We start from the raw sequence: 15,962 nt of genomic DNA, 5'->3' as shown, positions 1-15,962 counted from the left end.
AAAGTTGTCAAGTTTACCACTGAATCATTCTCAGTTTGACGAAGTCTTGAAGACGCAGTGCCTGTGATTGCCTTTCAAAACACCACTGCGATATATTATTCACTGTATATCATAATATACCAGTTCTTCGATATATTTCGCTCAAGGACTGCGCTATGACTTACCCATCCAAAGAAAAATTCGCATGACCAAAAATGCTTTAGTAGTAACTTCAAATCACAAACCTTGCGATATTTCTTTCGTCTTTTTTGTCATTTAAAGACAAGAATTCTTTTTTTCGTCATACAGGAATGTTTTCACGAATAGCATGGAACTACGATAAGTGGTTCACTAAAGGTTAGCTCCTAAAACGAAAATCCGGAACAGTGCCTCAAACTTGCCTTTAAATTAAATTGACAATCGCATCGAGAAGTGTTATCTTCAGCCCTTACGCAGTTAGTTGCCATATGATCCGGTATGTAAGGTGGTGCTACGTGACTCCGCATGCATGGTTGACTGATTTAATTGCTGTGGATTGTAAATATAGGCAACAAGTAGAATATGTCGCTGGTTTCTTTACGACTCTAAATTACTAAACGAATGAACGCTGATCATTGGCTAAGTGAAACATTTCAGCTATTTAGCAGCTTCCAGCAGAACGCAGGGCCAGTCAATCAGAATTCTGAAATAAAATAATAAATATCTCGTTTGTCGTAGTCTAATGCGACTGTAGAAAACAGCCTTCTAATGTTCAGTTACTTTGCAGAACTTTAAATAAAAGAATAAAGCAAAGAAAAATTTAGTTCTCGTAGTCTTACAGTGTCATACAAAAACAAAGTACATGATCAAAGCCTATGCAAGTCTTAAACACAAGATCACCCATTTGTATTTTATAAAAGAGAAGAGAGCTCACCCTTTCAATATAACTCTCATGAAAATAGACTGTGCGCTTGCTGGGCTTCATATACCATCAGAATGAATATTCTGACATACAATCGCGATCAAGAAAACGCGGCGGCTGTGGGGCCACACCGGTGCGCTGCTATCTCCATCGGGCTAAAGCCCATCGGGCGCCTGCTTTGAGGGTGCACCGAGTGACGACAAACTACGCTCACTCTCGTGCTGCCAAGTCACGCTTTCGATGAATTCTGATCTGCGAATCAAGCGCGTCGACTTTTATACATGACTCGTCGAAGGCTCCAGTGTAATCACTGGTGCCACCTGGCTTCTAGAAAGTACTACGCAATTCACCTTACGCCTACAATCTGATTGCAAAACAATCGAAAACCATGACAATTGAAACAAGCGCGAACGAGACCAAACTAAGGAAACCAAACAAGCGCGAGAGAGAGCTGACGCGAGCGGACGATCGTACGAAACTAGCGGTCCGGCTGTGACCAGATAGAAGTACGCATCGAGCGGTCGGGCAAGTCCGCATGACGCCAGTTTCCGGCGCGCACTTTACTGAAGGGGCCGCGCTCATTGGTTTCCGCCGTTTGCGGCACGTGTCTTTCATCTGCCGCTCCGCGTTCGCTCTTTCATCTTTCGCTGTGCTCTTTCGCTCGGTTACGCCACCGACGCCGACATTCGCTGTAGGAACGGGCCATTGAGAGTTGCGCTCTAAAACGCACCACTGTTGTCGATGGTGGCACGCTAATAAAGTAGGTCACGTTCCTGTTGGAGTAATTGGTACTTGCGTGTCGTAGCTTTAAAATGGCCTGAAATAATCTAAGATTTGCTCGAGAATATTTACTCGAGTAGGCTTCCGGCGTTCACGTAAGAAGGCTGGCGAGGTGCAAGCACCCACCTTTTCGCTCAATCCAGGAAGTAGGCAAATGACGGGAAAAGGCACGGAAGAGAGATGTGTGTTCGTGTGGCAGGTACGTAGCGGTAGCTTTTAGGACTAGAAACACAAGAGCATGGTTGCAGAAATCTACAGTGCGTTGACTTCGGCGGTCATGGAATCAGTCAGAATGGCGATTTTCGGCTGAAAAAATATGCATCTCTCAAACTGTGCACACTTTCGCGCCGGCGCGAATATCATATTTTCTCACAAAGCGTCTCAAGAAATAGTCTCACCTGCCCGATGAAACCTGTGCCTCCGGTGATAAACACTACACGATCCTGGTAGATCGAAGAAACTTCCGATCTGGCGTCGCACTTGGTTTCAGTTTCCGGTGATGGGATTTGCTTTAATAGGGCTTCCTTCGTCATTGTTGTACTTCGTTCCCAGCAGGCTGCTGCGCCACAGATCAAGGATATTTTGGACCTAGTTACAACGAATACAAGCATTTTAGAAGTCAAGGCCTTCTTAGCTGACTTAACGGAGGTTTGGCGTATTTGGAATCTGGGTATCTCATGACCACTTCCAAAAGAACGGCCACATTGCGCCTCCGCAGCGTCCTAGAAACTCGAAAAAGGTATCTAAATGTAGGTCTCAGCGAGATAACAAGCAATAATTAGTTGCAGAGTAGGCGAAATTAAGGGTTCGGGCGTAATTAGCGCCGATATAGTCCAAAGTAGCCGCACTGCGTAATACACGGCGCTATCTCTGCAACTGGACCACCTGGCCTCCTGTTAAAAAAGAAGAAAGGTCAACCAAATGTCTACGCTAAAGACGAGTAGGGTTCATTACACCTATATTAATATCAACAGAGGCAGAAAGGGACCGAATAGAGATGTACAATCAACATTTAATCATAGAATCATTCGGACCACCATGTACGTGGACCTTTTGTTCTTTTATATCGACACTGCGCTTAGCCTTTTTTTTTTTATGCCCAAGCATACATGCCCCCTCCGTGAAATCGGCGAGATTGTGTGTGTCGCCGCGGTGGAAGCGAGCGACGGAGGAGAAAGGCGCCTGGAGATACAATGAATGCAGGCTCGGAAAAAATTAATGCCAAGAATACCTGTGACATAGCGTGTGATGAGCGCCAGCTAGTCTACATTGCTTTTTTAATGAGTGAGCATTCCTTGGCGAGTACTCCGGCCCCGTCAAGTGAAAAGTGAAATGCCTTGTTTCTGCGCAAAAATGCGTAATTTAATTGCACAGTTAAGACATTTATTCGTTATGATAGCGTAAATGTAGATGTTTGGTAGTTTCATAAGCGATAAGAAACAATTTAAACCCCCAAAAAATAAATAAAAAGCGATGCCCAGAGAGATACACAAGGCTCCTTAGAAAATGCATAGGGAAGCTTATAGATAGGGGTGGGCCAACTCAAATTTGTGGGTGGGTCCACTTGAAATCTGGAGGTGGGCCAACTTAAATTAAGGGATAAGCCAAGTTCGAATCTTGGGGTCGGCCAACCCGTCAATTTCTGTATTTTTTCTGCTTGCATCTGTAACATGATCTGCAATATGAAATAAATAAATAAAAATTAAATTTGGGGGCTGGTCAACTTGAAATCTGGAAGTGAGCCAACTTGAAATTTGGACGTGGTCCAACTTAAATTTGGGGTTGGGCTAACTGAAATTTGGGGGTGTGCTTACTTATACTTAGATAACTCCAGCAGTGTTTCCGTATTATTTTCGGTTCTTCATTTGCTTTGAATTGGACCGCCACGCACGCATGAGTAGGTGACGATTATTATTTGGTTTTCTCACGGATACAGTCAATGTGTATTCGCGTGATCGCGCACTGAAATTACGCAACAGTCCTATATTTAGCTTAGAGATCACAGCACAAAAGTTACTTTCACAATGAGAAACTCACGACTAATTCATTATAAGAAAGCACGCTGAATATAATACCTGCGCGGCACATGCGCGCACAGGCAAGGAAAAAAATCTAAACACAGAGGGATGTGCCACGATCAATACTAGATCAGATCCGCTAAGAAAAGCGGCGTTTTATGCGGCAGAAGAAATGTCCGGCGTAAAGAACTCGCTTCAAAGCTCCTTTTACACCAGTATGCCCCATTCATTCGGCTTAAAGAAGAAACCAACCTCCTCATAATCGTTACCTTCAGCATTCTCGATGCTGCTATCACCATGTTAAAAAATTTTCTACACCACTGGGGCGCGCAAGTAGCCCAAAATCATGCGCCACCATCAAATACTGCGGCGCGTCCTTGGGCGCCAAGGAGAAAGAGTGTTGCGCGCGTAGCGCACGCACGCGAAGAGAATCTAGGAGGAAAGCACCGCGGGGGGCGGGGGGGGGGGGAAGTGCCGCTACTTTCAAATTATCAAGGAGGTCGTAGAGAATGGATGGATGGATGTTATGAGCGTTCCCTTAGGGACGGGGCGGTGGGTTGCGCCACCGAGCTCTTGCTATTATACTGCCTAATGTCCTGCCTAGGTTAAAAAAGAAAAAAAAAACAACTATGAACTCCCACAACCAAATTTTCTGATCCCCTATTTCGAACTTTGCTTCTGTACGTCTCCGCTTCTTTGTCATTTCCCTACTTTTCTTCCACGAATCTTCCAATCGCCTCTCACTAATCTCTATTGCAGACATGTTTACTTTTCCACTGCTCTCGCGGAACCCAAGGGCTTCAAGGCGGCCAGTGGTGCCTAAATAGACCGCTGCGCAGACGTCTTCACATTGTAATAAAACGAGCTCCATCGTTTCCCTAGCTTTACCGCAGCCAAGCACATGGCTCTTCTTCCTTCTTATATCTCGCTTTATAGGTTCATGTTCTAAGGCAACCTAATCTAGCTTCGAAAAGTAATGAGCTTTCGTTTGAGTTATCATAAATTGTTTTTTTTCCTGATTTCGTTCTTTCCTCTTAGGTAGTTACTCATGACATCTTTCTTTTCCGTTGCCGCCACCAATAAGATCATTTCAGCCGCTCTGACTTTCCGCTTGACGTTCTTTGTTGCTGCGTTGCCCACCCTACTAGCCGCATACCTGCTGGTAAGCTTCCTAATTCGAGCGCGCGACAAAGCAACGCCACCTGGAGGAAAGTGTAGGCGGCGTTGAGCGAAGCGGGGAAATAGAAAGGAGATGAAGCGTCGCAGAGGAGGAGGGTAGGTGGAGGCGCGCTGGGTTAACCTCAACTGGCATTTGCTACGGGTTCTGTGGGCGCTATGGGAGTACCGGGTTCGTATCGTGATCGAGAGGCCGAGCGCCGAGCAAGAACGATGGAGCATGAACGCAAGCAGCGGCAGGCAGAGCGCGACTCTGCCGACCCCGAAGTCATCGCCAAGCGCCGGCTACGAGCTGAACAAGTCCGGCAAAAGGCGCGGGATCGGCGTGCCCAGGAGGCTCCAGAAGAGGAAGAAGGAGAAGGGGAAATCATCATCATCATCATCATCAGCCTGGTTACGCCCACTGCAGGGCAAAGGCCTCTCCCATACTTCTCCAACAACCCCGGTCATGTACTAACTGTGGCCATGCCATGCCTGCAAACTTCTTAATCTCATCCGCCCACCTAACTTTCTGCCGCCCCCTGCTACGCTTCCCTTCCCTTGGGATCCAGTCCGTAATCCTTAATGACCATCGGTTATCTTCCCTCCTCATTACATGTCCTGCCCATGCCCATTTCTTTTTCTTGATTTCAACTAAGATGTCATTAACTCGCGTTTGTTCCCTCACCCAATCTGCTCTTTTCTTATCCCTTAACGTTACACCTATCATTCTTCTTTCCATAGCTCGTTCCTTGAAGGGGAAATAGCTTGAAGGGAAATAGGATAGTGTGAATAGTACATCACCAAATTGCTTGAAATAATAAAGACTTGACATTTCCTTACAGCGCCTTACCATCTTTCCAAACGGCGCATTACACTTAATAAAAACAGAAAAACGAACATAGAACATAGAAAATAAGACATAAGCCTCGAAAAACTCCATCACACACGCAATCAAAGCATTTTTAAAACATTCTACGGGCAATGCGCAAAAAGCAATAGCACTCATACACTTGCACGTAACCTGCGTTCGCGAACTGAAACCTGACTGTAACATTTTTTTTTTACTGGCCCGTACATATTGTTATTGCATAGAAGTGTACAGGAGCGGACAAAAGTAAATGGAACACGAGATCTGCGGCCAAACATAATAATAGTGCCATCTAGCATCCTCTGGGGCAAGGCGGAAATCGGAGCGCGCATGCCTGAAGGCAGGCGCTGTTGGTCAGTTCACACCTTACTATCGGCTTTTTTTTTTATCCGTGGATCTGAGTATTGTTCTCAGCTTCAGCAATAGCATCGCTACACTCGCGTGTGTCATGAGGGCTCAGTACGTCCAAAGTGCAGAAACAACATTGCTATCGGCGCCATCAAGCTAGCGAGTGGTCAGCCGCCGAAGCTGCCAACGACGCTCCGATCCGCGGGTAAGGGAACAGATCGAGAGGTGCGAATCTGTAATGAGCGCCGTCATATGCGCATGCCTGATCCAAATTCTACCTTTCCCCGAGGCTAATATGCATACATAGCAGGTAGATTAAGTTTGGTCACAACCCCCTTGTTCTGCGTACTTTTGGCCGCATCTGTACATTCTAACAACGTGGATTGCTTAAACTGCAGGCAACCTATTTTCTAAAAACATTCGGCGTGCCGGCGAGTGGCGTCAACGCGTTCAGCTTGGGCACGTGATAGTACGGTAACGCTCTTAAACCGAAACGTGTGCCTCCTGAATGAGCACAGGCGATGGCAAGGAAAGTCAGCCAGGAAGAAAGACAGCCAGGACAGGGAGACGAGATTGAAAGGCTACGAAGATATTCCAAATATACGCATAGTTCTCATCATTACGAAAAAAATAGCGCGAATACCAGGACACGAAATTGTGGACTGCCCTGGCCGCTCTTTGGTGTCTCATTTTTCGCGCTGTATTTCTCTCATTAATGCGTACCAGCGACAGCAAGTTTGTATTCCTTTACGGTTCTTATTCAGCGAGCTTTTCAATAGATGTTTTTATGGTATATGTGAGAGTTATTTGAGGCCGACTGAATGCGATCCTACCAAATTCTAGAGACCGTCGCGACAATTTGTCTCTTTTTTTTCTCATAGGACTATATGTGCCAAGGAGCTCACCCTATTTAGGCTGGTCGGACTCTTTGTCGCAGTCAACACGCATTGCACACTGCGGAAGGCGAAACTACGTCGGAATGTCTATTAAATGTTCCCCCATTTATGACTTCCGGAATTTTCGGGATTGGATCGCTCGCAGGTGCGTACAAGCGGCAGAAAGACGCCCACAAAATGCCCAACACCAAGCCGACCTCACGTGACCGCGGCAACCCAGAGATCTCTTTCGAGGGAAATAAATGGTCCGGATATGCACTGCCATCAATCGGATCGTGTACCCTGTCTTCTGATGGGCTTGAATCTTCTCGTGTGCTAACGCGTGTGTGGTCGTGCATGTTAAGCGACAGAAGCACACCGCGTCATCAAGAAGACTGAATAAAAGGGTCAGTGACAAATGTCCTACGGTGTCCACCCATTCAGCTCGAAGCACCATGAAATGTCAGTTGTTACTCTGTGTTTTTCTTAATTCTGCCATCGTTCTTCTTGAGTCACATGCTTATATTACGTAGCTCCGGTTGTAGTGAATAAAGGCGCGGGTTCATCTCATTAACCCATTTTGCTACGAATCGCGTCATTGTTCGTGCCCTTCTTACTTTTTTTTCTTCTTTCTTTCTTTCTTCTTCCATATTTCGCTGCTCGCTTTTTGAAGTAAAGCATGAGCCCACAGTGCTACCTGGTTCTTGTCCTTCTCACCCCTTTTGCCTTAATTATTTTCACTCATTGACTAAAGTGCACATCAACAACAACAACAAAAAAAAAACGCCCATTTGTGCGACCTTGAAGAACCACAGAAAATTTCAGCGAAGCTCCTTCTTTTTAGCAATTACAAATGTCTTTTTTTTTCTACTTTCGCCCAAAGGGTGACCGCGCTTTGACACCTCGGGCGGCCTTATAACAACAAGCGGGAGAGGAATATTCGCGGCGCTTCACACAAGGCAGCACCTTCTGGGTGGGAGGAACAGCGCCCTGACAGCTGCAGGAGTCTCACACCGCTGACGTGACGACGAGCGTCCCCAGTGGCGTTGCAGGTGCAGCTGCAGTGGCGCACCTCGATGGTGCGCGAGACGAGATCAAGTGGAAACCGTCACCATTTGTCAGCGCCCAGTAAAATATTAGTTAACGTTAGCTCGACCCTTGCTACCCTTGCAGCTGAGAGCCGCGCATACGTGCAGCAGTTCAGCAGGAGCGCTATAGCTTGTTTATGACGTGCGTACAACGCTAACAAACCGTTTTAGTATAACGTAAGTGGCAAGGGAACAGGAATTCAAGTTAGCCAGTCAACCTCTAGAGTCCGTGAAGGAGTACGTTTATTTAGGTGAATTACTCACAGGTTCCCTCATCATGAGAAAGAAATTTACAGAAGAATAAAAATGGGTTGGAATGCATACGGCAGGCATTGCCAGATTCTGACTGGGAGCTTACCACTATCATTGAATAGAAAAGTCTACAATCAGTGCATTCTACCGGTGCTAAGACAAGGGGAAGAAAATTGGAGATAGACAAAGAAGCTCGAGAACAAGTTGAGTACCGCGCAAAGAGCAATGTAACGAAAAATTCTAGGTGTAACACTAAGAGACGAGAAGTGAGTGGTGTCGATGAGAGAGCAATCAGGGATAGCCGATATTTTAATTGACATTAAGAGGAAGCCTGTTATTCCCTTTACCTATTCTCCAGCACAGGGTAGCCAGCCGGTATTTACACTGGCTAACCTCCCTGCCTTTCCCTCCCGTTTGTCTCGCTCTCTTTAGCTCGGGTGCTCCTATCTAAATACATGTGAAAGGATAATTCGTTTTTCTCAGCAACCACTGCACCAGATTTGACGAGGTTTGTTGCATTTAAAAGAAAAAAAAAGACGTAAAATATAGTGACAGTTTCAGATTTTCGATATAGGTCGTCATTTTTTTATTAAATATTCACCAGCTGCGTCGCATGCGTGATAACATGTCGGAGGATTGAAAAGGAGAGCTCGCGTACGCCGCAACCACAGTTGAGGCAGCAGTATGGACGGCGACAATTCTGATACGCAGGAGGAGGCCTGGAATCGACATCGGCACGACATGAAGAGTAAACGAATCGCCCAGGAAACAGACGAACAGGGCGCCGAAATACTGGCTGAATGCCGCAACCATTGCTAGACAACCAGAATAATCTGAACTTGCAATCAAGATTAACCAAGGCTAATCATGCTGTACCTTGGCTTTCGCTGCGTATATCCTGTCATAGCCGAGCTAAGCCACTGCCAATTTTTCTTTGGCACTTCGACGAAGAGCAACCGCACCTATATCGACTGCTGCTTCTAGTTCTTCAGATGCGGGCTGAGAGACCAGCCATGGGTTCGGCTAGTGTACGGACGGCGCTGCTGCGACAGGTAGTAGGTTAAGAGGAAATTCGGTGAAGATTCCACAGAGTTTTTGCGAGGTATAGTCAGCGATTTCATGTGGTCATTCACGTTGCTCGGGACGCAGCGCATTGACGGCGAACCCTCGTAGTCTCATGTAGCGATATAAGCATCGGCGGTAGAAGTGGCCGGCTTTTCGGCAGTCATAGCATAGCCGGGGCGGTCAGGCGGACACAAAATATGTCGGTCTTCCTCGGTGCGTTGCGCGGGCTGACAGGCGGGCAGGCTGGTGGCGGTGGTGGACGAAGTACGGCGTTGTGGGGCCCTAGCGCTGGCGCGGAGGCGGAACTTGACGGCTGGCAACGGTTGAGTATAGGTAATCGCTTCCAGCTGGAGCTGCGGGGGTCCCCGATGCATTTCGGAAACTCTCAATGACCTCTGGGTCTATTTGGTGATATCACAGATTTAGGTCTCTTGAGGCTTCTGTCTAGGGAGCAATATTTTAAGTTCTTCGCGCACAATGACCCTAATGGTCTCTCTGAGGTCGTCGGAGGGTAGTGCTTGAATTTCGCACTTCACTGCCAGTACTTGGCGGTTATATTGCCCTGTGCACAATTCCAGCGTGTTCTGCATGAATGTGGCGGCATTCGGTCATAAATTCCGCGAGGATATTTGGCAGGTTACGAATTAATCCGACGAAGATATCTTGCTTCACACTTCGTATCAGGAAGTGGACTTTCACTCTTCGGACATGTTAGGGTTGATGTGTCGCAAGAGGCTAGTCATCTCTTCCGTATAAATAGCGATGTTCTCGCTTCCTAGATGGTTCCGGGCTGCTTACAAAGCTTCGGCTCGCTCTTTCTGCACGACACTTGTGAAGGTCTGTAAGAGGCCGCTGCGAAGCCTCGTTGCTAAGTTGGACTGTCGATTCTCGAAGGGTTTCCTGGCGATGTCTTCCAATGAGAAGTAGACATGCCCCAGCTTGTCTCCGTAGCTCCACTTGTTAGAAGTAGCGGTCCTTTAAAAGGTCCCCAGCCAACTTTCAAGGTCAAACGATCATCCCAGGAAGATTGTTGCTTCCTTGGGTTGTTACACCACGACCAGGTGACACCGTAGCTGTCATTGTGGCTGTCGATTGGGCCATGATCTTTTTATTCTGCTGAGGTAAAAATCCGTACTCTGGCTGCAATCGTTGCAGCCTGCAGTTAGCTCCCTTCTCCGGGACGACGACGAGGCATTCTTCACGTCATGGGATTCCAGAAGGTTTAGGGTACACTGATCAGCACCTCCGCCAGATGTCGCGTTACAGTGACTTTGGAGTGACGATTGGAGGATTGGTGGAATAAAAGTAGGGAAACGACAAAAAACGGAGACGTACAAAAGCACAGTTCGCAATAGGGGATCAGAAAATTTGGTTGTGGGAGTTCATAGTGTTCTTTTTATTATGGTTTAACCTAGGCAGGACATTAGGCAGTATAATAGCGAGAGCTTGGTGGCGCAACCCACCGTCCCGTTCCAAAGGGGACGTTCATCCATCCATCCATCCATCCATCCATCCATCCATCCATCCATCCGTCCGTCCGTCCGTCCGTCCGTCCATCCATCCATCCATCTATCCGTCCGTCCGTCCATCCATCCATCCATCCATCCATCCATCCATCCATCCATCCATCCATCCATCCGTCCGTCCGTCCGTCCGTCCGTCCGTCCGTCCGTCCGTCGAAGAATAAGACAATGGTACTTGAAGAAAAAAGCGCTACAAAGACGCGGTCTAAAAGAGGAACATGTACGACGGACAAGGCGCCTACATGTTCCTCTTTTAGTCCGCGTCTTCGTAGCGCTCTTTTCTTCAAGTATGCAAAATCAACTCGCCCACATCAAGCTTCTGCTGCTTCAAATAAGACAGTGGCACTGCGAGCTGACTAAACTAATTCTTTACTGGACGAACTCGTGCCCATACAGCAAGTGGCACTCAAACACAACAATAGTGGCGAGTGCAGGCGGCTATCCTCGAAATCTGATCCATGGTAAATAAATGTATCTCGTAGCGAAGCTTCCATAGAAGCCCATACGTTCAAAGCATAGTGGTTCATCGGCAGTTCATAGGGTTTACCGCAATTCGGGTCAGGAGGAAGCGCTTCCGGCGGAACAAGAAATGAAGTGACGTCATATTCGCTGAAAAAAAAAGTGCCAACATTTTTATTGTCAAAGGCGCGAAATTTAATTTGGCGGCCTTTCCTTAGAGGAGTATCTTTAAATGCCCTGAAATTCGTCTCGATGGGCCTTTCGACCTTTTGGCGCGTTAACGCAAGTTGTGCCGATCATGCACAGAACATCGTTTTCTTGCTCTTTTTTAATTTTTTTTCCAGGCTGAACAAATCTTCGTGTGTTGATGCTGGTCGCGTTGTCGGGTGCCTGCCGGCCAGCGCACCCACACGAAGGCAGCTAAGTGAAAAATTATCTGATGACCGTGACTCAATACTTTTGACCACGATGAAAAACACCTCGCAAACACAACGTCACTACAAGCCAGACGAAGGTTGAAAGAAAACAACGCTAGAAGTGAGGGGAGTGTATAGTAGCAGTTTTACTTTACGAGCACGCCTTTCCGCTAATTACGAGAGCTGCATTGCGTTGCAATTGACAGTGGCGTGAACGCCTGTTCTTTCTTCTTCTTTTAATGTGCGCTGAAAAAGTCGTAATTATTGGTAATGATAAGTGAGTGTTCTTATTTTTTTCGCTCGTGGCATGTAAATAAAACAGATTGGAAATTTTATTTTCGTTGAATCAAATCAATTTGTGTCGTGTATCTAACGAAAAAAAAATGCTGCTCCTTGAAGGATGTGTGTTTACTCCTCACTTATACGCGCTTCAAACTGCTAGTCCCATTACCTCCCTTGATGATGTCGGTGACCGTTGGTTCCGGACCGCGTTTCGTCCGAAGCATCGCTACTCATTTTAATCGACGATGTGTGATCCGCACGTCAAAGCATGTTGGTTTTTATGCGTGACTCGTCGAAGGTTACAGCGTAATCGGTGGTGCCCGCGTGCTTACCACAAAGCGCAACACTATTCACATGGCGCACACAATCGGATTACTCAACATAGACAGCAGATATAGCACCAACGATAACGTTCGAACAAGTTTCAAATTATGCAGGTGCGTCTAGTCATCGGAGCGCTGAGCGATACCTTTGTGTTGTTAGCGGGTCGAACGCGGTCCCTGTAAGAAATTACCGTACTTGAACGCGGTTCAACAAGTTTGTCGAGCGATTGCTCGGTTTCGCTTGCCAGACAGCCGCTTTTGTAGCAGCAACTACCGCATCTACAATTGCGCCACAGGACAACAACACACAGACGTTGCTCCGCGCCATCCGGGTTCGCGCCCAGAGCGCGCAGTGAACTTAATTGGATGCAGCCAGTGCCTCTGACGGTGGCGGCGCGACAGACTGACCACAGATGGACTGACCTCGGCAGTTCGTTTCAGTTTGTTCTCCAGGCTGCGTCGCCGACAGGCGCAGTTCGTTTTCAGTCCGCAAAGCACCAGGCATGCCAAGTCCCAGATTGACCTTGGCTGAGCTTGAAGTTCAACCTGACGGAACGAGGCGTTTTCTGGGTTTGCACCTTGAGTAGTATAGCTATCGCTCTAAAAGGATATACAAGTACACGAGTCAATGTGCTCACCGTGCTACCGATGGTCAGAACGGGCCCTTCTTGCTCACGGATGCCAACGCTTTAGGACGAAAACATCCAGAGGCCGCTGTGTAATCAGGGCGACGCGCGTACGACGTAGCGATGTCTGCTTAACCAGGCTGTTGTTTCATGACGCGCATTCGCAGAGGTGAACACATTTTGACGTTTTGTCGCTCTTTCGATTCACTCTCTTTCTCTCGCTCTCTCTCGTTATATATATGTAGAAAGAGAGAGAGTGAAATGGAAGCATCACAACGTTATATATATATATATATATATATATATATATATATATATATATATATATATATATATATATATATATATATATATATATATATGCTATCTTTGTTTCTGTCAGCCCGTCTCCACTATGTGACATTGATTGTTTGTTTGTTTTTATTTGTTTGTATGAGCTTTTATGATTTTGATAAGTGGTAGGGAAGGCAACGTTAATTGGGGTTCAACTTGCAAGGCTGTAAGCAATACTCCTACGTCTACAATCCATTTCACTTATACTGAAAAAAAAAATTAGGTTTGAAATGCAAATAAAAAAATATTGATAAGAATAGTAAGCACGCTTTAGGGCGCACAGACACTCACATTTACAAGAATGACTTTTTGACATAGCAATAAAGAGCAGCCGGCATTAAACATGATGCCAAAACTCTCCTGCGCGCCTGTAATAATATTTAAAAAAGAAACATTCATGGCACAACATCGTATAGCGTACTTTTCGCGTTCACTCATTTAGCTGATATCCTACTTAATTGGCTCACTTACTGAGCTGGATTGCAGTCACTTCTATCGCTCCAAGCTTGGCTTCGAAATGTAAGGCTTGCTTGTAGGCCAATGCGTCGTCTTTTTTTTTTTCTACATCTGCTGTGTCGCCCTGGTCATGTGCCGGCTTACTTTCCAGTGTGTTTAAATTCTTTGCTCCTTCACAATTGTAATAGCTGCATCTCCTTATGCTGCGCTGTGAAACCACTGTCGCCAAATGGAGACCTCAAGTCAGAGGATACATTGTCAGCACGCTTTTCTTTTCGCTTCACACACAAAAAAAGAACAAGAAAAAAGACAACCATTGCACCCGTTCAATTCCTGCGTTGTGCAAGCAGCCTGTGAAGAACGCTTTTCTTTTTGATTCACTAGGTCTGAAGCCTCGTCGTGTTCGACAACGCTATCGGCCTTGCATTTTAACTTGTAAACGGTAGTGGCCTGAAGTGCACGTTATCGGATTACCACTACACTGGGGATAATAAGGGGTACAAGCGTTGGTGGTGGCAACTTGCAATGATGGTTTTAACTTGAAACAACGGTCTTCTTTTTGTCGCATTATTGCTGTTATAAAAACGTAACAAACGTTACCATCGTGCAGTTCACGTTGCTGTCCAAACCTGTACGCATGACATATACTTAAATGTGCTAGCCTATAACAAAAAAAATAAAAACACCTCAGGACGTTGCGGTTACACGACGACGAAAGACGGCGCCACCAAAACCGCGATTTCTATCCACTACTGTCATCGTGGCATCCCAATTGAGTAACAGCAACACGCGCAAGTTAAGCTGAAACTTTAATTTAATACGCTATTTCTGCTCCGTAGGCCTAATTGAATAGCGTGTGCGGGGCAATGAGTAGGCAGTCCAAGGAAAAGAAGCTCAACCTCATGGAAAGTCCTTGAGGGCTGCACGCAAACTATTTGAAGTCTGTGCGCTTCATAATCCTGCTATATATAGGGAGCGATCAATATGGTGCAATATGGCAAATAACTTGCGAGGGAGCCCGCAAGCTGGACGGTAGCCATGAAAGGTGCAATTGTCATCCGCCATATTCGGTATACCGCTGTGCTTCGAGTTGTCGTTTTATTCTCCCTCGCTCTGCGATCTGCTGGCCTTTTGGTTAGCTCGAATGAGAGAGCGACTGTCCCTTTTCGTCGGTATCAGACGTTGGTCCAAGTTTCGGACCAGGACGAATTTTTCTACAACTGTGTTATGTAATCGATAGCGCCCCCTACGTTTCTCTCTGCTAGTTACGCAATAAACGCCACTCCCCACTGGTGATAGGCCAGTGCTGATTCAACCGCTCAACATGGCGTCCGTTGTCCTTTCTCTTATCAGTCGTAGTCCACAGTAATCAAGATATAACAGATATAACAAACTGCAAAGCCTTCTGTCCGAGAAACCGATATGTTCTCTTTTAAGTTACTTTTTTATATATACTGCCAGGGGAATGGCGAAATTTCCTTTCATCACGCACTGTATCTGCTAGATAAGACAAAAGCTGCAGCCAATGTTTAACAAAGCGCTGTGGTGAAGAGAACGAACGTACCCTGAAATATGACTACACTGTAGAAATGTTTACACTCTTAAAGGCGTTTTCTTGTCACACTGGTAACACTCTGGCTCTGCAAAAGGCTCTGCAAAAATTTATAGAGGCCGACAACGGAGCTCCAACTAGACGTGCGATGAAAAAAGACGCCATTGAAAACTGTGTAATCATTCTGACAGCCTTGGACGCACAGATATATCCAACACGATAATTTCACAGGGAGAGATGGGAAACTCTCCTACCGGATATTTCTCTGCCGAATACTAGCGCTTTTGGTCTCCATTTGTTGCATACGTTCATTAGTTCCATTAAATTAGCGCGGAAAGTTGAAAGTAAGCGCATATTATGCCCTTTTATCCATCACTGCATTTTTAATCCTAAATGCTGTGTACGATCGCACGTGCCAAGGGTGTTTATTTGATGCGATTCGTATGAGCACAGAAAATTTTTACGCACGTAGCGCTTTGCTTCATAACCGTCCCCACAGCTATTCTGTTCTTGTATCAGCATCAACGGTTCTTTTGCAGAAGGAGAATGTCTTTCTGCCATTAGTGCTTACGCGGTGCTAGGACTGGTCCTCCGGTGATCCCACACTCCTGGCATCCTGTTCTACCGGTGGAAACCGTCTTTCATGCATGTTATGTAATG

General features: G+C 46.3%; 1 protein-coding gene across 2 annotated transcripts in view; it reads right to left on the bottom strand.

Moving 5' to 3' along the window:
• The window catches only part of LOC142577853 (fatty acyl-CoA reductase 1-like), a 41,327-nt gene extending 28,206 nt beyond the window's left edge, over positions 1 to 13,121 (bottom strand). For both annotated transcript variants that reach the window (XM_075687288.1, XM_075687289.1), the window contains exons 1-2: positions 12,974 to 13,121; positions 2,059 to 2,248 (exon numbers count right to left, since the gene is read on the bottom strand). In XM_075687288.1, coding sequence (XP_075543403.1) covers positions 2,059 to 2,193 — 135 coding nt within the window. In that variant the 5' untranslated portion in view covers positions 2,194 to 2,248; positions 12,974 to 13,121. The remainder of the gene's footprint in view (positions 1 to 2,058; positions 2,249 to 12,973) is intronic.
• Positions 13,122 to 15,962: the final 2,841 nt, after the last annotated feature.

Source organism: Dermacentor variabilis, chromosome 4 (assembly GCF_050947875.1).
Source record: "Dermacentor variabilis isolate Ectoservices chromosome 4, ASM5094787v1, whole genome shotgun sequence".
Classification (NCBI taxonomy): Eukaryota; Metazoa; Arthropoda; class Arachnida; order Ixodida; family Ixodidae; genus Dermacentor; species Dermacentor variabilis.
This window is presented reverse-complemented; position numbering and strand designations above follow the sequence as displayed.